A 27,993-nucleotide genomic window follows, 5' to 3' on the forward strand; every position below is an offset into this window, starting at 1 on the left:
GAGAGAGAGAGAGGCAAAGCAAGCGAGGGAGGGAGGGAGGATTTATAAAGGAAAGGAAACCCCCAAGAGAAATGGATATACCCAAAGAGAAAGGAGCAAGGTGGGAATGAAGGAAGGAAAGTGGAAATAGGTACAGTGTGGGAGTCAAACTAGAATTGATGGAGGTCGCATGCGTACATACATATTCAAATTTTTTTATTTTAAATGGAAATAATTGATTTTATTTTATACTATACACACACACGTATAACTGATATAAGCTGCAGGTAGCTAGGTCTTCGGACTAAAAAAGAAAAAAAGAAAAGAAAAAAAAAAAAGAGGTAGCTAGCTAGGTCAAACAATGAAAGTGAGGAATTGGACAGATACATATGGACGAGAATGCATAGAATAGAGAATAGAGAACCGAGTAGTAGAGACTGTAGAGTGATAAAGAGACTGTAGAGTGATAATAGATGGCCGGTGTTGGGATTTTCGATACGGCCGGATATATAGTGGCTGCCGTTTGTAAACAAGACGTCCTAACTCCCAACTATGTGACAGAAACAAACACCGGTTGGCATGGCCTGGACATCGACGCAGGCACGCAGCAATAAGCCTAGGTTTAACAGTCGATGATCATTTCATATGAGCTGGGTTAAATGGACGTGAACTTCCATGTTAACGCAAGCAAGGAATTGCCTGCATTAGATAGCTCAATTAACTTGTACGTTTTTTTATAGAGAAGTGAAATCCACATTTCTCAAATTGTAATCAACACTCTCGTTTTCTATTTTTAGTAACTTAAATTTTGTCTTTAGTGACTTAACTTTTAACTTTTTATGCAAATGATGACTAAAAATAGAAAGTGAGAGTGTAGATTTCATATTTCTATATATATAATTGCATGTCCTTTCACAAAAATAAATACCTTTAAGTATAACCAGAAAGTGGAACAAGTGAAAAAATATCTTCATATCTCCTCTTAATCGTAATGTAAAATCATGTGATTGAAGAGTCTTGTGTTAGTATATGCTAATGTGTTGGCATTCCTGTACAAAGCAAAAAAACGTATCTTTTCATGAATGCCAATCTACTGCTTCCATATATGTAGCGAATTACGTTGCAACTCGTTATAAGTGTACTGTATTTTATATTATATTATGATTTCATTGATAATTAGAATCGTGTGATTTGATTCATAGAAAGGAAGCCTTATTTTGATTAGAATCTCTTTGCATTGAATATCTGAATTGATTGGTATATATTAATATTGGAATTAAATTACTAATACTCAAGTAGAAAATTGTGTGAGACAAGAGTCCTGATAGTGAAGTCTATTTTGTGAGCTTCAAATTCATCCGATGAAAAAAAGAAAAAAAAAATCTATTTTGTGGGCTTGTGCCTACGCTGCGTAAAAAGATCGTAAGTTCTTTATTGTTGTTGTTGCTGGTAAGACGTACTCAACCAAATTTACACTAGTGTAAAGTTGATACTTGGATAGATGGAGTTGGTCTCACTCGCTGACTTGACCTTCCTTGTAGTCGTCTCGAGCTCTCCTACATGCACTACGAAGCTAATGCATGCACTCTCAAAACGCACTTGGTATTCTCCTCCACATGTATACATTACATAACATAATTCAAAGGAGTAGCTAGCTCTTTCATTGGATTCTTGACTTTGATGCACTATGTCTACTTGCTAGCTATATATCTACTACCATCATTATATACCATCAACTTTGGATTTGATGATCATATCTCTGAAAAAATAATAACTTAGGTACCAAATATAATTAAATTAGTCAAATATGTGTATTAGCAACAAATATTTTATTACAGTCGTCTATTATGATAATTAAATCGAGTAAACACGTTGAAGTCGTAAATACAAAATAAATTTGTGATCGGTTTTAGTTTGCTCGCTCATCCAAGTATGAATGAGACCTTTTTAAGTATAGGAAGGAAACAATATCATGACTCATGCATTTTCTGATTGAATAAACTGTTGGGAAAAATAATATAATGGAAGTAACAACTCAAACCACACAAAGGATAAATATGCAAAGATGTAAAAGATAGAGGAAAGGAAACACCAGATATAACGTGGTTCGGCAATGTGCATACGTCCACGGGGCAGCAATAACAAGAACTTCCACTATGAAATAATGGGTATACGAGATACACAACTTCAAGAACACTACTTGAAGGAAACCCTCTCTCACACTTGTTTTGCTACTAACTACTCTACACTCTCAACTTGGAGTGGACACTCTTCTCTACTTGGAAGATGGATGTTTGAGATGGATGAGATACTTGGAATGAGCAAATGACTCTCCTTTTATAGGCTAAGGAGGAATCATCTAGACCTCTCATTAGTGCTCTCTCAATAAATGGTACTTCATGAATCTTCCTGTAACTCATGCCTTGACTATAACTCCAAAACCATTCATGTTTTTTGTGTAACTCATGTAACCTTGTGTAACTCATGTAACGTTTGTGTAACTCATGTAACTTATGTAACTCATGAAACTTTTCATTACTATTTTATTTATTTTAGTCTGGATATTATAACATGAACGTACTATCGATCTGTGTATATATATGTATCGAGGTTTTGTTCATAGGATGTTCAAATTAACGTGAGGCCATAATAATGTTGCATACAATACACAATATACGTATGGGAAGTGACTGACTACTCATGAGTATCAATTCAACCCAAGTGAGACGACTAGTCATCTACGAATATGAAAGGTCAGCAGACATCCAGATATGGCATGAAAGGTCCGAGAGTGTTGGCAAGTGGCCGCGCTCAGCTACACACTAGTAGAAGAAGCTAGCCAAATTAAACCTTATCCCAAAACCAGAGGGAAACATATATTGAAGCCCATAAAATGTTCGAGTTGAACAAGAGGGTGCCAATAGAGTTGAACACCCAAATCACCAATGTTTGCTTCCGTACGCTCGGAAAGGGGTAAAGAAGAGAAGGTGGTGTATTCGAAGAACATGAAATATTTACATTTGGAAGAAATCAAAATCAGTAGATTTCGCGGGACACCGAATCAAATGGAGCTTGTCATATACTTCCTTAACGGTGCCGTTGCCCTTAAGCATATGACAGTGGAAATATCTACTCTCAGTGGAAATCACATAATTATAAGTGCGAAAAAATGTTGAGCACGCATCGTGGTCTAAGTTGCTGAGTGAGAAGCAATTCCATGATTCTCTTCGTAAAGAGATGATTAGCCATGGGGCAGAGTTAATTTTCTGTTGATGTCTTCCTGGTGAAGAAACTTGGGTTTCTGAGTTGGTTGGTATACGTACCGATACCATATGTGTTTTGCAACAACGCTGCAATGGCCTGTTCAGCAATACTTGTAACCTGCCCTCCTTCAGCGATCTGTTATTGAGACAGATACAATAATCTCTTCTGTCACTATTATTTTGTATACGCTGGACAACTTTGTTCTGTTTCTCAATCAAAAACTTTGTTCTATTTCATCTCCACCGCTCACAATCTGCTCATTGATTGGAAAACACAAGCTGAGATTCTGTTTTAGAGTTTTGTATGTTTGAATGTGTGAATGTGGTTTGGAGTTTATACATTTGTTGATGTAATTGAGCTAATTGTTGGGTAGAAACCCTTCTAGTGAGGACCTTAAGTTGAGGACTTGGTGAGGACTTTTCGGCTTATCTCACCTTTTGATCTTATATCTACATCTTGACCGTTCAGTTTATAGGTATTTATGAGCAGATCATTTCTTCAAATTTTCAGCTATATTGAAAATTGTTAAGACATTCATAAGTGAGATTTATCAATTATGAACTTGAACGGTTCATATTTGACAGATTTGGTTCGTCCATTAATTTGATCTAGTTTGTTATCTTAACGAACACCAATTTGGGTGACAATTTGTAGAAATGATCTACTCATAAAAACCTAAAAACTGAATGGATAAGATGTCAAAATGTGATCGAAAATTGGGTCTTTTAAACCATAAACCGAAAAGTCTTCATCAAGTCCTTAACTTAAGGGTCCTCACTAGAATGGCTCCCTTGTTGGGTATACCTGACATTCATACATCTCTATGTCTGCAAGCATCAAGGTGCATCCAGGTCATAAAAATGTTAATTTGGGCTTATACGTATGGGAAGCGACTGACTACACATGAGTATCAAATTCAACTCAAGTGAGACGACTAGAAGCTGACAGCCAGAAATGGAATGAAAGGTCGGAGAGTGTGGGTCTCCCAGTTTCACCCAATCACCAACTGACAAGTGGCCGCACTCAGCTACACTCAGAGAGAAGAAGCTAGCCAAACCTTATCCTAAAGCCAGAGGGAAACATTGAAGAGCCCAGAAAATGTTCGAGTTGAACAAGAGGGTGCAATGGAGCTATTTTACGTAGCTAGTTAGCTCAGGACGTACTATAATCTATTGTATATCTATATATATGGGTAGGAGAAATGATGATGATCATGATGATGAATAGCTGCTGCACTTCTTGTACTAGTGCTTCTACTTTCACCGCGCTCCTTGCAGCAACAACCGCCACCACCACCAGCTGCTGCCTTCGCCGTCGCCAAACCAAAGCTGCTGCTGCTAGTAAATCAGTATTTTTCATCTCCAATCCTTTTAGCACTGCGTCTTCCTTCCAAGATTCACACCATCCTTTTTTACTGCGTGGTAAGTACCTAGCTAGCTGCTGCTATTCCTAGCTAAGCCACTAAGTTCGTCACTGATGAATTGCTGGTATATTACATTGCAGTAACAAATGATCAGGGCAGGGCTGAATTGTGTGACTCTGATAAAGAGTATCTGAGATCAGAGGCTGATAGAATTGTAGATGGGTTGAATTTTGGGGAGCTTTGCAATGAGTTTGAGTGCATTAGCAGCCCCTTGGTCGAGTCCACTGCTCGGCAGCTTGTCCGCGACATCCTTGAGCTTCGCGAAGGCAATCGTGCCCTTGGAACCTTTGCTCTTTCCGTTCAATACAAGGTCAGCTACCATTCCTAACATGTATGCATGTCTTAGTGCATTACCTTCTTTCAACTTAAGCTGGACTTGTGATTACATACAGGACCCCGTTAGAAGTTTTAGTGGTCGTGACAAGTACAAGAGACCACTCTGGATAACCACTGCACTGGAGAAGCCTTCTGTGGTGAGTAACTACTCCATCTTCCTAGTTCATGACACAATCTATTCTTCCTAAAGATGCTATTTTTTTTTTTGGCGAGTTCCTAAATATGCTAATTGTGAGTGCAGAGTGTTCAAGAAATGAGCATGTTATCGACCAGTGTGCTAAGTATCAAATGGACAGTCAAAGGCAAACCCAAGAACATTCCAGTAGGAGATTTGATTGTAAAAATCAACTCCCAATTCACTCTGAACCAGATCAGTGGCCAAGTGACTCAACATGAAGAGTTTTGGGATTTATCAGCTTCTTCATTCATTTCACAAGCCTATTTCTGGACGTCGCGTCGTCTGTTTGCAGCAATTGAGGGTGGAAAAGACTTGACTGATGCAGTTAAAAGTCTTTCCAGCCGCTTCCCAACAGAAAAACAGAACATGGAAATTTTTCGCGACCCTTCTGGTGATCCAACCAAGGTCAGTCAGCTAGCTACTAAACACTAAATTGATTGAGCTCACTAGCTAGCTAGTTAGTATCGATCGCTTTACTGATTAACATTCTTCATTTGATTTGATTGAATTTCGATCAGTTCTTCCAAAGGGACGACGGTTTCCAAAGAGATGTGTATCAATTTGCTCTGTTCGTGGCACTAATCTATTTTGTTGTACAGCTTTTAAAAATAACCTTGTAAGTATTTGTGTTATACATCAATCTTGTTGTATGAATACTGTATCATGTATAATCAGCAATATATCACATCCGAGATCAAAATCGAAGTAGTACACATGAATTCTTGGAATAGAATTCCACTGTAAACAATCGCATGAAGAACAGAGTTTTTCAATTATGGATTTGGTTATGGTGCACCAGCGTCTAATGAATGAAGGCTGTTGTGTTATGTACCATCTTGGTTAGTTGGCCGAATAAATTGCTAGCTAGCTACGTGAAATGAGAGTGATGGATTTATATAGAGATTATGTGCAGCAGTTGCTAATAACACAAATGATATAGTAGTCACAGGTCCAGTTTCGCACAGATTATGGTGTGTCAAAAGCTGCTCATCTTACAAGTCAAGTAACAGAAGGAAGGTGTTTGGCAAACTTTAATAAAGTATATTATTTCATAAGTTACACCATTAGGTTAAAGCTTATAGAAGTTGGTAATAAAAGACTGCTTTTATAAGCTAAAAACTACAGCTGATTCAATTGCTCGTGTTAAAGGTTAAGCCACCCCAATATGCCGGAAGATTCTGAGGTAGCCAGATTGTGGTACTGAATAGAGTAGTCCGACCCTGACTCGTCGTCTTTCACTTTTATGCTTGAAGAACCTAACATTCATTAGACACCAAAACCATATTACAAACAGATTTAACAGGATAAGTTAAGCCTAGCTAGTCAATCACAAGTAATGCTAGCTACTCACAGTTGTGATCAGCCCACCCAATGACCTGCTGTTCGAGATCATATACGACTACCTTATTCGAAAGGATCATATCTGTCAAGGGAAATTAACAATTGCTTGTCAATGAATGTATAAAGTTGCTTATATATTGAAGAAAAGTTTTAAAGATCATGTATGTGATGTTTACCTCCCAGAAGAATGACGGGTGGTTGTGATGATCCAGGTTGAGATTTCATCCAACCATGACACCAGGAACCCTCCTGAGGCATATGTAACTTAGTCAGTATGTTAATCAAGAACTCATTATAAAAAGGTTCCTTGCTGGTTACAAAAGATCAAAGCACCTACTTTCAACAAGAACAGATAATCATGAGGATACACCAACAACGTAGCGGAATTCTTGAAAGTGAACTTGACAACAGGAAACTTTTCATCAATGCTGCATCAACCGAAAACACAAGCACATCATTAAGCTAACGATGAACATACGATTAGTCAATAATTAACAAGGAATGAGTAGTGCTGTTAGAAAAGTACTTTACTTTTCGGAATAATCAAAACATGTAAACTCGTCCTCCTGAGTTTTATACACCTGCAATCCAGGCTCCTTAGCCAGTATCTGATCAAAATGAGGATGTATGAGTAAATTGAAGTAACATATTTAGATGAAACCCACAACTTGAATCTGAATGATATATATTAGCACAGATACCTTCTCCTCTATTTGTTGCTGCAACTCTGGCGGTAACAAAGTCAGTGTTGTACCACTGTCAAAAATTGCCGTATTTTGGCCCGTACTGTTGACATCAGAAACATCGCCACCAGTAGTCGGAAGTTGCATAACATCACTTCCGACCTCAATTTTCTCCAACACAACATTGTAATGAAGCCTGATCGTATCACAAACAGTGTTAATTACCATTTAAGGAGAATTAAGAGATAAATGAAGGGTTACATAGATAGATATAAGCAGCTAGTAGCAGTACGTACTTATATGGTACCATAGGTGTCGTGTACTTGATTTTGGGTTCGACAACTTCTCCTATAGCCCAGATTCCACCACCTTGTTTCGAGTTATCCAAGCAATGTGCAAATTTATTCCTCACCTTTCCTGCGGCTGAGAGCTGTGCAAGCAGGGTTACATTTGCCTGGCCAAAACCAAGTAGCCCGGAAACTGCTACATTGGGGTTATTTAACAAGCCGGATTGGTTAGTCCCGCACCTATATGAACACATTCCGCAATCAGGAGTAGTGCTTTAGAGCTAATCACAGGCAGCTAGTTTCATATTATGAAGCTAAAGATATGCAATGGATTTATGTAACTAAGTCAGTGATTGATAACGTACCCGAATACTATAGATGCACTAGTGGAGGATGTTTGAAAGTTTCCGCTGGCTTTCTGAAATTGCACATCATCCTTGACAAAGTATCCAGAAGTTGAACTTCCATCTCCGTATTGAATCAGGTAGTCGCATTTATCATCTGGCTTATTGCACTGGGACATCTCATGATTTTCTCCGTATTTAGTGCAAAAGTTATCACCACAAGTCACCACATTTGAAGTAGAAGAGCTGTTTCGATCGTAAAGTGTGAGTTTAACACCCTGGATTTTAGAACTGGTTGGGCAGTGTTCGCCACACTCTGCGCAGTTCACCCAAAATATGTCACTTCCGGTATCAACTTGCAAGTAATAGTCGTTTGAAGGATTCCCAATGCCTAGTTTAGCGAAGTAGAGCCTGCAAATCAATCACACACTAAACTAATTGAAACCAATTGATCAAACATTCAAATATGTAAGCAGACCATTAACCAAGCACGATTAGCCCCCTCCCTATGTCAGGTTCTATACAACTCTAGAACCAACTTAGCAAGTGTCCAGTTCTATCCTGCTCATTCATCATTATGAATAAATATATACAAACGTCTAGAGGACCTCATTCCTTCTTTAAAGTAGTGTTATAAAGGTATGTATCATTCTTTACAACAATTTAAGAAGAACAGAAAAAAAAAGATAATGAGAGCATTACAAATAAGGAAAATGATGTTTCAAATAGTTACCCATCTTGAGAAGGATGGCCGTTGCCACCTAAAACCATGTCCACAGCATTTTGGGTGGCCTTGAGAATTCTAGCGTGACGGCGATCATCATGAGCTTTAAATTCACTCAAAGGCGCTCCCTTTCTACCATTAAACTTGTGGCTCACCGGAAAAACCAAGTTACCGGAGACATTGACGATCAATGCCGATATAAGCACCACCACCGCCACCACGGCAAACGCAACTAAACCACCCAACTTGTCCCCTAGTCCTCTTGGTTCCATTTCAAACGGGAACCTACAATATAATTGAGATTGACTAATGTGATCCGGTACAAGGTTAGATCAATTTCTATAGACGTGTTTGTTCTTGAAGTTGGCTAGCTATATATCCGAAGACATGACCCGACAACAACATCTAGCTCTCGTTGTGTTTTTTTCCCTCCAATTCCGAAAGAACCTTGAATGATCGACCTATTGAAGATGATTGATTCTTGAGGATGAGATTAGAAAAGTTGGTTTTGTGGAAGTTTCATGGCCGAGTTGGATGTAGAACAATGTCAATAGAGAGAGATGAGAGAATTACGCTTTTCCACTGCCAAATTAAGGAGGGAATTTGTCTGTCTTAACTGTTAAAAATAGCAAAATGCATATTTTAATCATTTTGATATGATATTCATCATATTTTAAATAATAAACAACGATCATCATATGTATCGAATGAACGTACCATAAATCTGTATAACTAGTATTGTTTGTGTAAATAATGATTATTATTATTATTTTTTAAATAATAAAGAATTAGGCGATATTAGCCTCTTGGCGGCAGACAATGTAGGAAACAAGTCTCACCATCAATTCCAAAGTAGAAGGGTCTGCCACACTTTGGGAGCCCACCACCAGTCCCCTTATTTTTATTTTATTAATAATAAAAAAAGAAAAAAAAATTACATCCAGAACGGGGGGGGGGGGGGGGGGGAGGACATAAACCTTACCCCTAAATCTAAAGAAAAGGCTAAAAGAACACCAAGAAGGGAAAGTTAAGCATATCGTAAATAAGGAAATCCCAGATCATCCATATTAAGGTAAGGAGATAGATCAGATGGAGGAGAAGCATGCCATACTAGGGAATGGGAGAGTAGACCCATGTTTGCCATTCTATCAGCCATTGTATTTCCTTCCCGAAAAATATGAGAGCAATGAAAGGTCATCGAACGAATACGTGCTAAGCAGGTGAGCCAGGAAATTCGAAGCGGCCATGAAGGAACAAATGAAGAAGAGTTAATACATGTAATCACACTAGTCAAATCGCTTTCCAGCCAGAGGCATTGCCAACCAAATTGAAAGGCATATTCAACCCTAATGATCACACCCATAAGCTCCGAGTACAAAGCCGAATTGTGACCTAAACCTTTACAGTAACCACCAATGTAACGACCATGGGTGTCGCGGAAAACCCCACCACAAGCTGCAGGTCATGGGTTACCCCTTTGCAAGGCCATTGGTATTCAACTTAATCCAAGGAAAAAAAGGAGGGTGTCAGAGAACTAGCTGAGGCACTGCTTGATATTTATGAATAGGTTGAATACCCAACCCAACCAACAACTGAGAGTCAACCTTACCATTCGAATGACCCGGTATGTGAGGAGCAACAAAGCGAAGCCAAGCCTTGAGAGAGGAGAAAATTCGCATGAGTAAAGAGCTTCTGTCCTCAAATCTAAACTTAATACGCGCTTTCCATATAGCCATAAGAGCATAAAGGCTACTGGCAAGCCAAATATTCTTCAATTGAGGAGAGAAACACTTGTTGATAATGGAGGCAAATAAATCATCAATAGTACCACTAGTCGGTAACCTAGTCCCAAAATAACAGGCCAACCACTGCCAAACATGTTGAGCAAAAGAGCAAGTGACAAATAAGTGAGTAGAATCCTCAACATAGCCAAATGTACAATTGGGATACCTGTTTTTGAAGTTGCACATCAGTAGGTAACTTATCATATGAAAACATAAACGATCATCAAATTAAATGAAACTTTGCAGTCGTGATCTTTACATATCAAGAGCTTGTATTAAGAGTGAAATTTCGTTTTGACATTAAAATGCGAAAATCTTTATTTAGCTCACTTTTCGATCATATATCTTCATTTTCACAGTTCAGTTTTTAGAACTTGTGTATATCATTTATACAAAATTTTATCCAATATGAGGAACATTTGAGTTTTCATAATTGTGATTTAATCTAATTCGAAACCTTAACGATCATCAATTTGAAGGAGACTTACGACTGAATTATCCCATCAACTCACCGTTCAAAATCCTGAAGGAAACTAAAAAGAACACTTATGTCGCTAGACCTCATAGTAATGAGTGAATGATGTGCTTTTGATAAGGTTAAATTTATATTGACTGAATTAATTTTGGACCCAAAAACCTAAAGTAGTAAGCAGTATTTACCTCTAAATTGTTTTTACTATTGTGGCCGGGATACCGATAAAAAATTTATCAGTTGGTGAAATGAATGGTGATTGTAAGTTCGTAACTGCTTCAAATGCAGGGGGCAACGTTGTCTTACCAATACCAGCACTAGTGCACAACCCATGTAGTTCTTTAAAGATTTCGGTTACAAAGAAGCTCATCGAATAAAAAAGAATGGGCACCAGAATAATGGTGGATATTTTATAAAAGAATTCCACTATAATCAATCTCATCAAGAAGCAACAGTTGTCCAATCATGGATCTGCTTATGGTGCACCAGCATCTGACGAATGAAAGCTGTTGTGTTTATGTACTATTTTGGTTAGTTGGCCGGATAAATAAACTAGCTAGCTAGGTGAGATGAGAGTGATGGATTTATATAGAGATCATTTGCAGCATAGCCGTAGCAGCAGCAGTTACTAACAACACGATTGACATTGTTAGTCTTAGGCTGGAAGCATCTGAATCAGCAAGATTGTGGTACTGAACAGAGTAGTCTGACCCTGACTGGTCATCTTTCACTTTTATGCTTGAAGAGCCTAACATTCATCAAACACCAAAACCATATTACAAATAGATTCAACAGCATAAGTTAAGTCCAGTTAATCACAAGTCGAAGTTGGCTACTCACAGTTGTGATCCGTCCACCCAATGACCTGCTTTTCCAGATCGTATACGATTACCTTATTCGAAAGGATCATATCTGCCAAGAAGTGCATGTCAATGTATGGATATAAATATAATTGCGCTTGTATATATTGCAGCAAAGTTTTCAAGACTATCTATGAGATGTTCACCTCCCAGAATAATGCTGGTTTTTGATCCAGGTTTAGATTTCATCCAACCGTGACACCACTTATCGTCCTCCTGTGTATATGCAGCACGTCATTATTAGTCATAAAATTAAATTGAACAAGAACTCGTTATATATGCAAGGTTCCTTGTTGGTTACTAACATCAAGGGCATGAACTTACTTTCAAAGTGAAGAGGTAATCATGAGGATACACCCACATTGAAGCAGAATTCTTGAAACTGAACTTGACAATAGGAAATATTTCATCAACTCTGCATCCACCGGTAGCACAAGTTGTCCATCATTAAGATCATCAAGCCGAAACATACGATTAATCAACAATTATGAAGGAATGAACAATGCTTTACTTTTTGGAGAACTCGAAACATGTAAACTCCCCACTGGTACGCAATTCCAATCCAGGCTCCTTGGCCAATATCTGATCAAAATAAGGATGTAAGAGTCGATCTTAATGAAATTAGACCAAGTCGACCTGCAACTTAAATCTTAATGAAAACAGCACAGATACCTTCTTCACTATTTGTTCCTGCAACTCCGGTGGTAAAAAGGCCAACGTTGTACCACTGTCAAAAATTGCCATATTATTCTGGTCTGAAGCTGAACTGCTGCCAAATAAGTTGTCAAAAACACCACCACCACTTTTAGGAAGTTCTATAACATCACCTCCAACCTCAATTTTCTCCAACACGACATTGTAATGATCCCTGATCGATCGTCCAACATATATGGAATCAAAGTGTTAATTGCCATTATATATAGCAAATTAAGAGATGCATATATAGATAGACAGTGTAACGGAGTAGTAATACGTACTGATTTGGTACTATAGGTGAGGTATTCTTAATTTTTGGTTCCACAACTTCTCCTATAGCCCAGATTCCACCACCTTGTTTCGTGTTATCCAAGCAATGTGCAAATTTGTTCCTCGCCTTTCCTGCGGCCACTAGCTGTGAAAGCATCGATGAATTGGCCTGGCCAAAACCAATTAGCCCCGAAACTGCTGAATTAGGGTTATTTTTCGCGCCAGATTTTTTAGTCGTGCACCTATATATATGTATACATTCCGCAATCAGGCACAGGCGCTAATATGAAGCTGATTACAGATACATAGGGAAGTGATTGATTGCGTACCCGAATACTACAGATCCACTAGAGTTGGACGTTTGAGAGTTTCCGCTGGCTTTCTGAAATTGCATATCATCCTTGACATAGTATCCCGAAGTTGATTCTCCATCTCCATAAGTAAGCTTGAAGTTGCATGTCTCGTTTGCCTTGCAATCGGACTCCTGACGTTCTTGTTTGTTAACGAGATCGCAAAAGTTATCATTGCAAGTCACCACCTTTGAAGTGGAAGAGCTTTTTCGATCGTATAGTGTGATGTTAACACCTTTGATTTCAGAACTGGTTGGGCACTCGTCTTTGCTGCACTCAGAGCACATTACCCAAAATACGTCACTTCCGGTATCAACTTGCACGTAATAGTCGTGCGAAGGATTCCCAATCCCAAGTTTAGCGTAGTAGAGCCTGCAAATCAATACACACTAATTAATCGAAACCAATATAGCAAATATGCAGATAATCATTATCTAAGCATGATAATGAGACCATTACAAAAGAGCAGGACATATTTATGTAAATAAGAAAATGAAACTTTGAATGGAGTAGCTAGTACCCATTTTCAGAAGGATGGCCGTTGCCACCCAAAACCACATCTATAGCATTTTGGGTGGCTCCGAGAAATCTAGCGTGACGACGATCATCATGGGATTTAAGTTCACTCAATGATGCGCCCTGTCTACCATTAAACTTATGGCTCACTGGAAAAACCAAGTTACCGGACACATTGACTACCAATGCTGAAACAATCACCACCAGTAACACAACTGAACCACCCAACCTGTCCCCTAGGCCTCTTGGTTCCATTTCAATTTGGAACCCAAAATGTAATCAAGATTGACCAATGCGATCCGGCAGCAGGCTAGATGAGTTTCTATAGATGTGTTTATTGTTGAAACTGGCTAGCTATGCATCCGGCAACGTGACCCAACAACAGCAACAAACTATTTTTCTTTCTCCAATTTCGACAAAACCCAGAATGATCAACTACTCTTGATCAGGGATGAGATTAGAAATGTGGGTTTTGTGAAAATTTCATGGTAGAGTTGGATCGGATGGATAAAGAACAATTCAGGAGGGAGAAACGAGACAATTACGCGTTTTCAATGATAAATTAAGGAGGAATCTATCTGTCTTAGCAATTGAAAATAGCAAATTTTGATTGGATTTTTCTAAATCCGTGTGACTCATTTGTAGCAATTTTCATGTGTCCTGTTTTTGGAGCCAAACTTGGTCTCTCACCGTTGACTTCCCTCGTTTCCTGATAAAATTGTTGACAAATGTTGTGTTTGATTAGCTTCCCAAAACCATGTTTCAACCTAATTAGTAATCTATATTATTTGTTGATTCAAATCCACAATTGGAGGCTACTTGAAGTGATAACAAGTTTTAAGTGTAAATTTGACAACATATTTTTACGATAAGTTTCAAACCACTCTAATTTATTTGTATTGTTACATGTAATTTATAAGTTTCAAACAACTTATAATAATTTATAAATTGGATGTATCGTTAGAATAGCTTTACCGACTGATTGCAATAGGAGACAAAAGGCTACAAATTTGAGTAGTCCTCTCCCATTTACGTGGAGTAGATACTGCATATAAATATATAATGCAACTTGAGGAGAAGAAAATTGTGGATCAACTGACTCAAAACACACCAAGATATTCCACTGCAGAATAGCATCTGATGACTCACAGCCTAACCCATAAGATCTCATCCATCACTCTCACTTTCTCAAAACCAAAAGCTCCCTCACCAATACCACCCAAACAACGTTTAAATCTCTTTCATTAACCAAGCGACAATCTTGATTTTTCCAACCTCTGAAATATGGAGAATATCCTCACTACTTGTTCGTTTAATGCTCGATACTTGTACAAAATGCTTTTGTTTTTACTATTGTCGATACTCATTTCAAGGAAGAGGTTCTAATAAGGACTATTTAGTTGAGGACTAGTTAAAAACTTTTGTATTAATGATTTATTACACCCATTTTTTAATCACATTTTTTCATCTGAATCGTTTAGATTTTAGGTCTATATAAGTAAATCACTTTTATAAATTTTCAGCTAAATTGGTGATCGTTAAGAAATCAAACTAAATCAAATCAATGGACGATCAAAATCTGTCAAACAAAAAGCCGTTTAAGTTTATAATCATTTATGAATGCCTTAACGATTTTCAATTTGGATGAAAATTTATAAGGATGATCTACTCATATATATCTACAAACTAAACGGTCGAGATGTGAATATACGATCAAAAATGAGAAAGAAACGAAAAAGTCCCCTCATTTCAAAACTAGTGTACCACAAATGGCAAGGGGGGCAGTGTAGTCTTTCCACAAATAGCTAGAGCATGGTCCTTGATCCACAAAATGGAGCTTTGTATAATGACGAAAGCGGGAGAGGATATCCACAGAACCAGAGGATAAATGGGTCCTTTCAGAAATGGAGGCTGAGATCTCTCTTTATTTGTTTCTGGCTGGAGCAACTGGAGTGCTGTCCATCACAGAAATAAGAAATGGCAGCTCTTCTCCAGTCAGCCACTGCCACAGCCACTCTCTCTCATCGCTCCGTCTGCTGCTCCACGACGTCGTCGTCTCCGATCACTTACTCTTCATCTTCTACAACAGCAGCAGCAGGCTTAAGCTGGGCTCCCAACAACAACAGGAATAAGTACAAGCAGAATGCTGCCCAGCACCAGCTTGTGGGCTTCGTCAGGAGGAAGAAGCCCTTTGTCGTCAGCTCTAGCTTGGACACTGCCGCCACCGTCGGCCAGGTCACCGAGGTCGACAAGGATACCTTCTGGCCAATCGTCAATGCCGCCGGCGACAAGACCATCGTCCTTGATATGTACACCCAATGGTATTTTTCACCTTAATTCCTTGCAACTGTATTAGTTCCAAACTTAGAAATTATAGTTGTCTGAGTATGGTATATAGATTCCTTTTTATATTTGAATTGGTTCTGCTGGTTACCAATGCAGAATTTGACCAAATATAGCAGGTGGATCCTTTTTGGTATAGAAATATGCACATGAAAGACTTTATTTTGGTTCATCTTTGTTAACTTCCAATAATGAACTATGAAATTGAACTATTGAACATTGGATCTTGGTATCTTATAAACATGATGTTTAGCATGCTGGATCAATTTTCTTTCTTCTATATCATTATCACATCATGGAGTTGCTAATGTTATCGACTAGATTATATGTAATGTGTGACATAAGTCCAATATCATTATTTTGATCATTATGTTGAGCTTTCATTTGGAGGTTCGGGAAGTCCTGATACGGTTGTTTTGGATTGTTATGTGCACACAGTTTGATCTTCAAGGGTTAATATCGATCCACACTTGTAGAAGCATAACGAAAATAGAAATGTAAATCATTCAGGTCAAATAAATATCAGGAGAGGAATAAGGAAAACCTTGCTAGAAGTTTTAGTTTCTCATCTGGCTTCTACATCTTGCCATATCCTAATATCATAAGATTAGTTACTCTTGATTTCTCATTCCTTCCTCTGTTATTGATCTGCAGGTGCGGTCCTTGCAAGATTATAGCTCCAAAGTATCAAGAATTGTCGCAGAAATATGACGACGTCATATTTCTGAAGCTTGATTGTAACCAAGAAAACAAGGTTTGTCATCCTTGATGTTGAAATTTTCTTTTAAACTCCAGTGTCTTTGTCAGGTGGCAGTGCTCTATCTTATGTTTATTTTGATTACTGTTAGCAGCCATTGGCAAAGGAGCTTGGAATAAGGGTGGTACCGACGTTCAAGATATTGAAGCACGACAAGGTCGTAAAAGAAGTGACAGGGGCGAAATTTGATGATTTAGTTGCTGCCATAGAGACCATCAGAACGAGCTGAATCAAATCTTGTTCTATTTAAATTTTCTCCATTTGATGTTGTTGATAACGTTATGAAAAAACGCCTGCTTGGAAATCATCTTCTACTTGTATGTAATTATGTATCCATTTGACGTTTTCTTTGCGATTGTGGTTCACTTCAATGGAGAAGAAATGTACCATAAGCACACATTTGGGCAAAACTAAACTTTGGTTAAGCCTATTTAGTTTTTGCAAAGCCCTATTTAGTGTTTGCTAAAAAAAAAAAAAAAAGTGGGCTGGCGGAAGCATAGGCAAACTGGGCCTATACTGGCTAGACTGAGCCCGAGTACGTCTAGGCGGAAGCTGGGTTAGTGGGCATACGCGGGCTGGAGGGTCCCACCTTTAAATAACTTTAGTTGGGCCTCCTAAGCACACATTTGGGCCATGCTATATTCAAATCAGTAGGGAGTCCAAGGCACGGTTTCCGATGTCGACATTTTGTAAAGGCAAAAGGTCGATTCAATCGAAACACGCTACTGTTCCTGACCCCCAATTTCGAATGCGCTCTGTTACATCGTCTCGTAGAAAGATCGAAGCTCTGGGTCTCGGAATTCTGCAGGTTAGTATCTAATGGATCATTTCTTGTGTGTGGTTGAGTTGGTGTGATTAGTTATTTGGTTTCCATGTTTAGAATGAGTTCAGATGAGGAGCACAATGCGCGGTGTATCAAGTGTGGTGGGAGGACTACTAGTGACACCAACAGAATGTTGATTTGTTGTGAGGATGAATGCACAACGGCTTTACATGAGGAGTGTATGGCGGCGCGGGCTCAGTTGGATGTCATCGGTTACTTTCGGTGCCCGAAATGTGCAGTCAAGTGGATAAACGAGTTGCTCGTGCAGAGAGAGAAGCTGTTGGAAGATTCCGCTGCTAAATTGGCCAACTGGATTTCGAGGGCATATGAGGACAGCAGGATGGAGGTTGATGATGACCAAGGAGAGAATAGCGGTGCATCTGCGAGGCGGGATTTTGAAAATGTGGAAGGTGGAGAAAGACAGGAGGAAAGGGAGCCTATGGTGGTGGAGCCTCTGCTGTCAGTCAGGGTTTCTGACGTACCAGAAACGTCAAAGGGTAATGAAGGACTTGGTGAAAGAGTGGCCGAGGAGGAGAACAATAGAACCAGGGTGTTGCCGGAATCTTTTAGGTGGTTTTTGAGTTATATAATAGATTTTGAGTTTTGTCTACTGCTTGGCTATGTGTCTCTCCATGCTCTCCTGCAATTATGAATTGGTAACTTGTTGTTTCTTCTGATATGCAGCAAAGTCTTCATGACTGCTGGGGGGAGAAGGAGAGTATTGTGGACCGAGGATGAGATAAAAGCTTTAGAGGTATCTCAGCCTTTCTAGAATTGATTTCATCATCTGTACTAGTATAAGCTAATTCTGTTTTTTGTGATGACCTTTCTTGTTGCATCAGTTAGAAAATGAATGTCATCTTCTAATAACGTAGGAAAAGGAATGGATAATGAGACAAAGTTAACTATTCATATCGTGGTTAAATGTTTCAGCTCTTGAACTAATTCACGGCACACACTCGAGCACTATAGAGCAGTGCTACTTCAAACTAAATGTATGTTGATAATGGTATTGTATGAATTAAGCAAGAGTGTAAAACCCTTGATAAGTTGATATTCTTTGCCTCTTTAACCTTATATTTGTTAAACTCATCTTTTCTATAAGAAAGTTCTTAGACTTTCAGTTGATTTGAATATGTATGTATTGTATAGAGTCCAAAGTAATTATAGATCAAAGTATAATTAAATGAAATGACTACTGAATTGAGCTCAGATTTCCATGGGATACAGATACTGTTTCTTCTGATAGGTTTAAGTTCTTCTGATTTGTCTGTTGGAATCTAACCAAGCATGTTGTGCTCCAGGAGGGAGTGCAAAATATATGGAACCCAACCAGAAAGAACATACCCTGGGAGAAAATTCTTCAGGCCTACAAAGATAGATTTCACAGCTCACGTACGGCAGCTAATCTCAAGGATAAATGGAAGTCTATGAGCAGACCAAAAATGTGATACTATCGCCGCGTGAGTCCTATTTTTAATGTTTAATAAGGAAATGTAGCAGTGTATCTGTTGATCAGTATATAGCGACACATCTTCTGTTTAACAACAATGCGGATATTAAAACCCCCGTTTTTTTGTGTGTTTGCAGGTTGTTTTGAGGTATTGCAGGTATCTGAGATGAAGTAGCAATCATGATCAGCGAAGAGAGAAAGCTATCGCATCCTGAAGTTGAGTTGTATTTTTTTGTAGTTACCATGTGATGTGGAGTTGTATACTCGAAATCTGTTTTAATGTCCTAAGAGCCTGCATAGCTTTTGAATGACTTATCGTTCCTCTATGCCTCTGCTGGTTTTTGTAAATGAGAAATGGCAGTGCCAACCAGAGTGGCTGTTTCTTCGCTGCGAAAAATCATCCATCATTTTACTGTTTACATATTCTAGAGCGAAAAAATCCAAAACTTTGGAAGAAATGGATCAAAAAAATGGAAGGAGTCAAACAGGGTAGGCAATGATGGTGAAATGGTGTTTCATTATCGGCCCAAAACTTCTAAGAAACTACCAACTTGGAAGTTTTCACCATGTAAACGCCGATGACCCTAGAAAATAACAAATTATGGACTTGGGCAACCAATGAAGTGAGGCCAAAGCAGCACACTGAGCAATGGAGAAAGTCGATTCCACCCTTGAGCTTTTGATGATATAACGATATTACCCCAACCCCTGGTGCAGGATAGTCTTTACAGAGTAGTGTCTCAATCTTCTAGATCACGTATTGTGTCAGTTGGAGTGAAGTTCAAATCCCAGAAAAGTCAGAGGTCAAATTCCTCAACCTTCTTCTTCTGAAATTAAAATAAAAAATAAAACAGATTTTCATCTTCCTTGTCTCAAATTTGACGAAGCAGAAGAAGAGGAGGAGCAATGTGTGGGATATTTGCGTACCTGAATTACAATGTTAACCGAGAGAGGAGTTATATCCTTCAGGTGCTTTTCAATGGTCTCCGGCGATTGGAGTACCGAGGCTACGACTCCGCCGGAATTTCCATCGATCGTTCCTCCTCTGATCTCCCTCCGCCCCTCGTTTTCCGCCAGGAAGGAAACATCGAGTCGCTCGTCAAATCCGTCTACCAAGGTCTCTCTCACCTTTTCATTCTCTCTCTTCAATTGATCCAAACGATCATAATCTGTTATGATTCGATTAAGTATCAACTTTGTTTGTGTGTGTGGGTGTGTACAAAATTGAAGTTATTACTGGGGTAGGGTTGGGTATACCTTGTTTTGTGCAATGTTTGTGTTTCTTTTGTTTAATATGAACAGTAACTTGAAGAAGAAACAATGTATTAACATTTCCGACTTTGTTTGGATTTTCAGAGGTGGCTGAAACAAATTTAGACTTGAAGCAATGTTTCTCTCACCATGCTGGAATAGCGCATACTCGGTGGGCCACTCATGGAGAGCCAGCTCCAAGGAACAGCCATCCTCAGAGCTCTGATCCTGGAAATGAATTTTTGGTCGTTCACAATGGAGTTATTACTAATTACGAGGTTTGTTCTATGATTTCAGTGAAATGCTGTTATTTCTTTTTAGAATTTGTTTCTGCTTTAAGATTAGTCATTTTAATGAATTGCACTGTAACTAACAGATTACTAATTATCTGATGTATGGTTGATGGGGACATGAATTTTTGTATCTTTTGAGTGAGCTGACTCCTCTGTTTATTGTTGAGAACTCATATTCCTTCGTTTTTACTGTTTTGTCTTGTTCTAAGAGTTGGAAATTGTCACCCTTATCGATTAGAACATTTTCTTAGTGCAATATTTGAATTATTTTTCAGTTTGATGAGTGAAAGCACTTCCCAAGTTCAAGTTGACAAAAATCATTACAATATATGATTTCTTAGTTCTTATTTCTTCCATACAATGAAAATGTTTTACTTTCTTTATTAATTGTCAACAAGGGCCTGTGCTGATATTACTTCCTTGCTTACTTTTCAGGCCTTAAAGGGCACCCTTGTCCGGCATGGATTTACCTTTCAATCTGAAACAGACACAGAAGTGATTCCAAAGCTTGCGAAATATGTCTTTGATAAGGCTAAAGAAGGAGAAGGTAGTTAAAATGTGCTCAAGTGTGTTAAAACATTTTCTTCCTAAATATTAGTCATGACTTGGAGTGCAGAATTAAGCTTTACATTTTGCAATATGCATAAATATATACATATACACACAAATAAAAGTATTGTTTTTAGCTAAAGGATTTCATCAACTGATAATATTGACAATTAATTAGGTTTATCATGTTCATTTTATTCTAGATATAAAAGGCTTCTTAGTTACAGTGGAGCAAGTATCTCATATTTTCATCTCTGTTTCCCTAACATAAGGGCTGGGAAGTCTTTTCTACAATAGGAATTGAAACGTTCAACTAAAATCTATGTTTTCACTGTCCTTTACAGGATGAATGCATTTTACATTGTTTTGTTGCATATAGTATTTAAAGCTAGCCATGGTTACTTGTATATACCCGTAAATGCATTTCCTTTTGATTATATTGTGTGGTTGAATGTTTATCTGAATCTCTTCATATAGATCCCCAATGCAGAATCTACTGTAGTGATATTTTGCTCATTTAACAGGTGACCAGACTATCTCATTTAGTCAAGTAGTGCAGGAGGTTATGAGGCATCTTGAAGGAGCCTATGCGCTGATCTTTAAAAGCCGGCACTATCCAAATGAGTTGATTGCTTGTAAACGTGGCAGTCCACTGCTCCTTGGTGTGAAAGTAGGTTGCTTTTGTTATATGTACTGTTACACCTGAGGCTAATACCTTTTACTATGCCTATATTAGAAATATCAGTGGTTGCTAATACTTTAGCTAGTTTTGGTGTGTGTTGCGTCTTATATAGTTTCTATAGTGAAAATGCACGGGTCTTTTCTGAATCATAGCCTCATTATTCAATGTTCTATATCCAACGTGTCAAGAATGCTACATTATGGTTTTAAATTGTATTGAACTATCTTTCTGTATCTCTCCCTCTCTATCTGGGCTTAGCTGACCCTTTTCTAATGTCAGGAACTCAATGAAAATGCTAGCAATGGTTCTGCATTTCATGATGATAATTTCCTTTCAAAAAGTGGACATCCTAAAGAACTCTTCTTGTCCAGTGATGCCAATGCCGTAGTTGAACACACCAAAAAAGTTTTGGTGATTGAGGATGGTGAAGTGGTGCATCTTAAGGTATCTTTTATTGAATTTAAGATCACTTCATGGGGAATTACATAAGCTACTATTGTACTTTTATTAATATTTTTTTTTTATACCAAACACTTTTTTGTGACCTTCCATTATATCTTAGTTCTGATGATGCTCAAAACTACAGTTGGCATTTAAGATGCCTTTTTCTTTTCGAGTTTGCAGCATGTCCTCAGTCCTCATTTTGTCTTGGACATTTTTTGAGCTGCAGGGCCTTGTTTTACCATACCAATATGTTGTCATGCCAAGATATTATTATTAATACTGATTTCTTTGGTTTTGTACTTATTTCTTCCAAAGCAAGAAGTAGGTATTGATGAAAGTTATTCATTTTTGGCCACCCTGGTGGTTGTTTCAGGATGGAGGCGTGTCAATCTTAAAGTTTGATAAAGGAAAGCATGGTGGCCTTTCAAAAGTTGCATCAGTACAACGAGCATTGTCCATTCTTGAGATGGAGGTTGAACAAATAAATAAAGGAAATTTTGAACATTATATGCAGAAAGAAATTCATGAACAGCCTGAATCTCTAACTACCACAATGAGGGGTAGGCTATTGCGTGGTGGTTCCTGCAAAGCCAAGACCGTTCTCCTTGGCGGACTGAAGGACCACCTTAAAACAATTAGACGAAGCAGGCGAATTGTATTCATTGGCTGTGGTACAAGCTACAATGCTGCTCTAGCTGCGAGACCTATCTTGGAAGAACTCTCTGGTCAGTGCTTTTTGTCTGTCTGGAATTATTTTCTTATTGTAAAGTAGCAGTTTCTGATCTTTTATTGTTCATTACACATAAAAATATAGGTATCCCTGTTACAATGGAAATTGCTAGTGATCTGTTGGATCGGCAAGGACCTATTTACAGAGAAGATACAGCTGTGTTTGTCAGTCAATCTGGTGAAACAGCAGATACGCTGAGTGCATTGGATTATGCTTTAGAAAATGGTGCATTATGCGTTGGCATAACAAACACTGTTGGTAGTGCAATAGCCCGTAAAACACACTGTGGTGTTCATATAAATGCTGGTGCTGAGATCGGAGTGGCAAGCACCAAGGTAAATTTTCATTTTTCTCTAATTTGTTAGGTGATTTAGTATTTAGAATTGACAGTCCTGTCATCGTCCTGAATAGGCTTACACAAGTCAAATAGTGGTGATGGCTATGCTAGCCCTAGCAATAGGTGGTGACACAATTTCCAATCAAGCAAGAAGAGAGGCTATAATAGACGGTTTATTTGACCTTCCGAGTAAGTTCCCTTTCTGTTCTTGTCTTACTATGTTACTAGAATGCATTTCTTTGCCCGTCTCTTCTCTGAGAATAACCTATATGAATGCTTAAATGAATGCCCCTTGACGTTCATTGTAGACAAAGTCAGAGAGGTCCTGAAGCTTGACCAGGTAATGAAGGATCTTGCTAAACAGTTGATAGCAGAGCAATCACTTCTTGTTTTTGGGAGAGGATTCAACTACGCAACAGCTTTGGAGGGTGCTTTGAAGGTAAAGGAAGTAGCACTCATGCACAGCGAGGGAATACTTGCCGGTGAAATGAAACATGGTCCTCTGGCTTTAGTTGATGAAAATCTCCCAACGTTTGTGATTGCTACACGTGATGCTTGCTTCAGGTTTGTTCTGTTACAGCTGGAAGCAGTTTCTTGTAAATTATCTGGTTTCTATTTGCTTACGACTTCTGTGATTTACAGTAAGCAGCAATCAGTTATCCAGCAGCTTCATGCCCGCAAAGGTCGTCTGATTGTAATGTGTTCCAAAGGCGATGCTACATCTGTTTGCCCCAGGGAATGGGAGTCCTGTCGAGTGATTGAAGTTCCTCAGCTTGAGGATTGTCTTCAACCTGTAGTTAATATAGTTCCATTGCAGGTAAATGTTCCTGTTTCAGTGCGTGTGTGTGTGTGTGTGTGTTATGATTATTTGGGCTGGAGTTATGCAATATGGGCTCAATTTTGTTTTCCCTTGTGTTGCAGCTGCTAGCATACCATCTGACAGTTTTAAGAGGTTTTAATGTGGATCAGCCTCGGAATCTTGCAAAGAGTGTGACAACTGAGTAAAGAAGTTTCGTGGACATACATGATAGAACCTCATATACTCGAGTCTTGTGTGATTCTTAATTTTACTTGGAACAATCGGGAAGAACCCTATATAGCTGAGTGGAATGGAATGCGATACAGAAACTTAAACTCACAGTTTGCTGGATGTCGTTTAGTTTCATTTGTTTTGTAATGTTGATTGTGCTGGTCATTTCTGATGCTGAGGCTGTCCAAGTACATCTTCAGCTTTTGTAAATCATTAGAAGTAGAAATACTACCATGTCCCTCAATCCCGGTCTTTCTGTTTTTCATTTGATGCTGATCATTCTACTTATAATATGTTCTTTCTCCCTTTTAACATCTTAATCTAGATTTGGATTTCAATAAAGTTTGCACTTGTGCAACCAAAGTTGTTCTCATCTCAATAGTGTAGGCTTTAAAGCATTTCCTTGTCTTTGACAACACGGATTGCAGATAATTTACGAGCAAAACATGTCAATGCAGTTGGGGAAACGTGACAATATGGCCGCACATTGTGTGCCTAGAACCACTCTTTTTTGACATTCTGCTACTTACTGGTGGAGAACGATGTCCGATCGGTTTTATCCGACTCCGGTAAAACTTACCCGGCTCTAGTAAAACGAGCTAGGTAGTGAGTTTGTGTAATGGAGTGTGGTACTTTCTCTTATTGTAAGTATAATGAAGATAACTATAAACCTGTTAATATCGATGAGTCGTGACTTGTTGTGTGACTATAAACTTGTTAATATCGGTGAGCCGTGACTTGTTGATTTGACTAATATTAATCGTTTTCAAAACATTGCCCAACATGCGTTTAGCTTTGTAGACTATTTAAGCCCAAGTACGCTACGAGTAGTTGAACCTTGGCACGGTGAGTAAACCCTAACTTAATAACAAGCCCCCAAATTTCTCTGAAACCCAAAGTTGGCGGCAACCTCTGAGATGCAGCTCTTGGACGGCGGCAGTGACTCAGAGAACGAAGAGAAGAATGCTCCGAGTCTCAAAATCAATGAAGAATACGCTCGCCGCTACGAGCACAACAAGAATCGGGAGGACCTCCACCGTTACGAGGATCTCAAGAAGCGTGGCCTCGTCGACGACCCCTCTGCTTCTGACGATTCCTCCGACGATGACGACGACGACCTCGTTCTGGCCGCCAGCTCCAAGCAGAAGGACTTGGAGTTCTTCGATGCTATCATCAAGGTTAGAAACCGAGACCCTATCTTGAAAAACAAAGAGGTCGAGTTGTTTAAATCTGATGATACTGAAGAAGCTGAAGATGATGCTAGTCTAGTTAAAGAGGAGGATAGTAAAGCTAAATCTAGGAAGAAAAAGAGTAGCAATGAAACTGAGGATAGTAAAGAGGAGGATAAGAAAACTAAGAAGAAGAAGAAGAAAAAGGTTTACTTGAAAGATGTGGTGGCTAATCATTTATTAGAAGACGGTGCCGAACTTCCGGAGGATGATGATAGGGACTTCCCCAAGAGCTATAATGAAGAGCAAGAGCAGATTAGAAGAGAGTTTTTGGCAGCAGCTGCCAAGGAGGAAGAAGATGATGAGGGGGAGATATTGAGAGTCAAAGACGGGAGTAATGCTGTGGGGGATGAAGCTGATGAGGAGTTCGATAAGAAATTGGATGAGTATTTTGGTCAAGACTTGGATGAAAATGCTAGGTTTCTCAGGGATTTTTTTAAGAATAAGATGTGGTTGGACAAGGGGAGTCAGGGAAGAGGTGGTGTTGAGGTAAGGGAGGAGGATTTGGAGATGGTGTCGGAGGACGAGATGGAGATTGAGAAGCAGGAGGAGTACGAGTATAGGTTCCAGGAGAATGCAGGTGATCAGGTTTTGGGGCATGCCAGGGAGGTCGAGGGGTCGGTGAGGAAGAAGGTCAAGGCGAGGAAGGAGCAGAGGAAGAGCAAGGAGGAGAGAATGGAGATTGCAAGGTTGGAGAGGGAGGAGGAGTTGAGGCATTTGAAGAATTTGAAGAAGAAGGAGAATGATGACAGGATAAAGAAGATAATGAAGATTGCAGGGATCAAAGAGGGCGAGGAGTCCTTGTTTGATCCCAAAGAGTTGGAGCATGAATTTGATCCCCAGGAGTATGACAGGATGATGAAGAAAGCTTTTAATGACGAGTATTATGAGGATGATGACACAGGCTTCTGTAGCGATATGGATGAGGATGGTGGTGATATTGAGAAACCGGATTTTGATAAGGAGGATGAGTTACTTGGACTTCCAAAAGGTTGGGATGGTGCTGGGTCTGGTGATGGTTTCTTAGGTGCAAGGGAGAAGATTTTAAAGCTAAAAGAGGAGACTGGTACAGATAGTGAAGAAGCAGAAGAAAGCCAAGAAGAAGGAAAAGAAGAAGATGGTGAAGAAGAGGAAGATAAAGAAGAAGATAGTGAAGAAGATGAAGAAGGAGAAGAAGAAGAAGAGAAACTGAGCAAAGAAGGTAAACAAGAGAAAAAGCGTAAGTTAGCTATTTTGGAGAGAGCTAAAAAGGAGATGTTGGATGAATACTATAAATTAGACTATGAAGATACAATTGGAGACTTGAAGACCAGATTTAGGTATGCTAAAATAAAACCTAATAGATTTGGGTTGACTACTGCTGAGGTATTAATGATGGATGAAAAGGACTTGAATCAATATGTATCTTTAAAAAAACTTGCTCCATATGCGGAGAAGGAGTGGAAGGTACCCAATAGTAAGAGAAACGAGATGAAGAAGAGGGCCAGAGAGGTATTCGCACATGGAACAATGGATCATAAAAAAAGTAAGAAGTTGAGAATTATAGATGATTCGAAGGGTTCAAGTTCATCAACACCAGCTGAGGAACAAGTACAGGACTCAATTGGTGATACAAGCAAATTATCTAGGAAAGCTAGAAGAAAGCAGAATAAAAAGGTTGCAGCATTGCCCCCTTCCAGGCTCATTGCTTATGGAATGGTGCCTCCAAAAACTAAGAACAAAGGAAAGCAGTGATCTGAGCGGTAAACAGGTGATTTTTTCATGATCTTATAACCTAAAGATTCTTTTTATTAGTAACTTTTAACCTCAAGCATTTAGTTTTATATTTACAGTTTGCTATTTTAATTATTAATTTTTATCGAGTTGCTTCTCTTGATTGTTTTTGGATGTTTTAATAGTTTAGACTTTGAACTTCTAAGACTGTTGTTACTTGTCAGTGTCACCAAAGAATTATGAACTGATGTGTCTTACTAAGATCTTGAACTGATGTGTCTTACTAAGATCTTTCTCCATGTCTGATCTAATGGAGGTGATGGTCCTTTTAGTTTTCCCCTTGTCTAATGAAGTTTTTTGGACTTTGTGTTAATGAGTGTTTGTTTTTACGAACTCCACTACTTCAGTAAGTTTCACATACGTTCCCCCGAACTATCTCTGATTGCAGAGTGGTCTTGCACCTTTAATGCTATGGATTATGGATATTGATGCTGAATGTTGGATTTACACGTGTTAAATGATTTATTTTTCATGTCCACAGGTTTGATGTTCACAGACATGGAGAGGGATATGAGAATTACAATCTTGCAAAGGTGAGAGCGTCTCGTGACTTTATGTCCAGCTGACCACAGAACAAAAGGCAAACATGGTAGGAGCATGGAGAAAAAGGAAGAGACCAGAGGACCCCTTTTCTCAAACTATTGTTTTTTGGTTGTCCGGATAAACATTTTGCTTTGAGTAGAAAGTATGAACATCAGGTTTTGCGGCCTGGAAATATCAACAATTTGACAGGGATGATTTTTTGTCTTTTTGGTATGTGTTAGAACTTTGAAGACTGTTGATGGGTGACTG

At 38.8% G+C, this 27,993-nt stretch overlaps 7 protein-coding genes across 7 annotated transcripts; 5 read left to right on the forward strand and 2 right to left on the reverse strand.

Annotated features, from left to right (window-relative positions):
* The first annotated feature begins 4,369 nt into the window (after positions 1-4,369).
* LOC101315444 lies at positions 4,370-5,868 on the forward strand. The gene is made up of 5 exons (XM_004302119.1): positions 4,370-4,664; positions 4,747-4,976; positions 5,059-5,139; positions 5,244-5,585; positions 5,699-5,868. Exons 1-5 carry the CDS (start codon positions 4,445-4,447, stop codon positions 5,798-5,800), a joined length of 975 nt encoding a protein of 324 aa, XP_004302167.1. The 5' UTR covers positions 4,370-4,444; the 3' UTR covers positions 5,801-5,868.
* Positions 5,869-6,323: 455 nt separating this feature from the next.
* On the reverse strand, positions 6,324-8,831 carry LOC101308487 (aspartic proteinase-like protein 2-like). The gene is made up of 9 exons (XM_004304770.1): positions 8,569-8,831; positions 7,857-8,246; positions 7,501-7,731; positions 7,223-7,400; positions 7,053-7,129; positions 6,859-6,949; positions 6,698-6,770; positions 6,532-6,603; positions 6,324-6,436 (listed from the first exon to the last, which is right to left on the reverse strand). The coding sequence occupies exons 1-9, from the start codon at positions 8,829-8,831 to the stop codon at positions 6,324-6,326; spliced, it is 1,488 nt and encodes a 495-aa protein (XP_004304818.1).
* Positions 8,832-11,359: 2,528 nt separating this feature from the next.
* On the reverse strand, positions 11,360-13,762 carry LOC101308785 (aspartic proteinase-like protein 2-like). The gene is made up of 9 exons (XM_004304771.1): positions 13,512-13,762; positions 12,971-13,363; positions 12,653-12,883; positions 12,348-12,543; positions 12,187-12,257; positions 12,000-12,090; positions 11,822-11,891; positions 11,656-11,727; positions 11,360-11,563 (listed from the first exon to the last, which is right to left on the reverse strand). The coding sequence occupies exons 1-9, from the start codon at positions 13,760-13,762 to the stop codon at positions 11,400-11,402; spliced, it is 1,539 nt and encodes a 512-aa protein (XP_004304819.1). The 3' UTR covers positions 11,360-11,399.
* A 1,658-nt stretch (positions 13,763-15,420) lies between these two features.
* Positions 15,421-17,277, forward strand: LOC101290965 (thioredoxin F2, chloroplastic-like). The gene is made up of 3 exons (XM_004302120.1): positions 15,421-15,828; positions 16,505-16,604; positions 16,702-17,277. The coding sequence occupies exons 1-3, from the start codon at positions 15,485-15,487 to the stop codon at positions 16,834-16,836; spliced, it is 579 nt and encodes a 192-aa protein (XP_004302168.1). The 5' UTR covers positions 15,421-15,484; the 3' UTR covers positions 16,837-17,277.
* A 22-nt stretch (positions 17,278-17,299) lies between these two features.
* On the forward strand, positions 17,300-19,072 carry LOC101291254. The gene is made up of 5 exons (XM_004302121.1): positions 17,300-17,415; positions 17,488-18,000; positions 18,115-18,184; positions 18,735-18,893; positions 19,021-19,072. The coding sequence occupies exons 2-4, from the start codon at positions 17,489-17,491 to the stop codon at positions 18,879-18,881; spliced, it is 729 nt and encodes a 242-aa protein (XP_004302169.1). The 5' UTR covers positions 17,300-17,415; position 17,488; the 3' UTR covers positions 18,882-18,893; positions 19,021-19,072.
* A 567-nt stretch (positions 19,073-19,639) lies between these two features.
* LOC101291541 (glutamine--fructose-6-phosphate aminotransferase [isomerizing] 2-like) lies at positions 19,640-24,572 on the forward strand. Its single transcript, XM_004302122.1, has 12 exons — positions 19,640-19,686; positions 19,774-20,000; positions 20,240-20,412; positions 20,863-20,974; positions 21,501-21,646; positions 21,938-22,102; positions 22,476-22,827; positions 22,917-23,167; positions 23,244-23,358; positions 23,478-23,733; positions 23,812-23,986; positions 24,091-24,572. Exons 2-12 carry the CDS (start codon positions 19,790-19,792, stop codon positions 24,172-24,174), a joined length of 2,040 nt encoding a protein of 679 aa, XP_004302170.1. The 5' UTR covers positions 19,640-19,686; positions 19,774-19,789; the 3' UTR covers positions 24,175-24,572.
* Positions 24,573-25,032: 460 nt separating this feature from the next.
* Positions 25,033-27,991, forward strand: LOC101291840 (protein KRI1 homolog). Its single transcript, XM_004302123.1, has 2 exons — positions 25,033-27,178; positions 27,683-27,991. Exon 1 carries the CDS (start codon positions 25,117-25,119, stop codon positions 27,160-27,162), a length of 2,046 nt encoding a protein of 681 aa, XP_004302171.1. The 5' UTR covers positions 25,033-25,116; the 3' UTR covers positions 27,163-27,178; positions 27,683-27,991.
* Positions 27,992-27,993: the final 2 nt, after the last annotated feature.

This window comes from Fragaria vesca, linkage group LG6, assembly GCF_000184155.1.
Source record: "Fragaria vesca subsp. vesca linkage group LG6, FraVesHawaii_1.0, whole genome shotgun sequence".
NCBI lineage: Eukaryota > Viridiplantae > Streptophyta > Magnoliopsida > Rosales > Rosaceae > Fragaria > Fragaria vesca.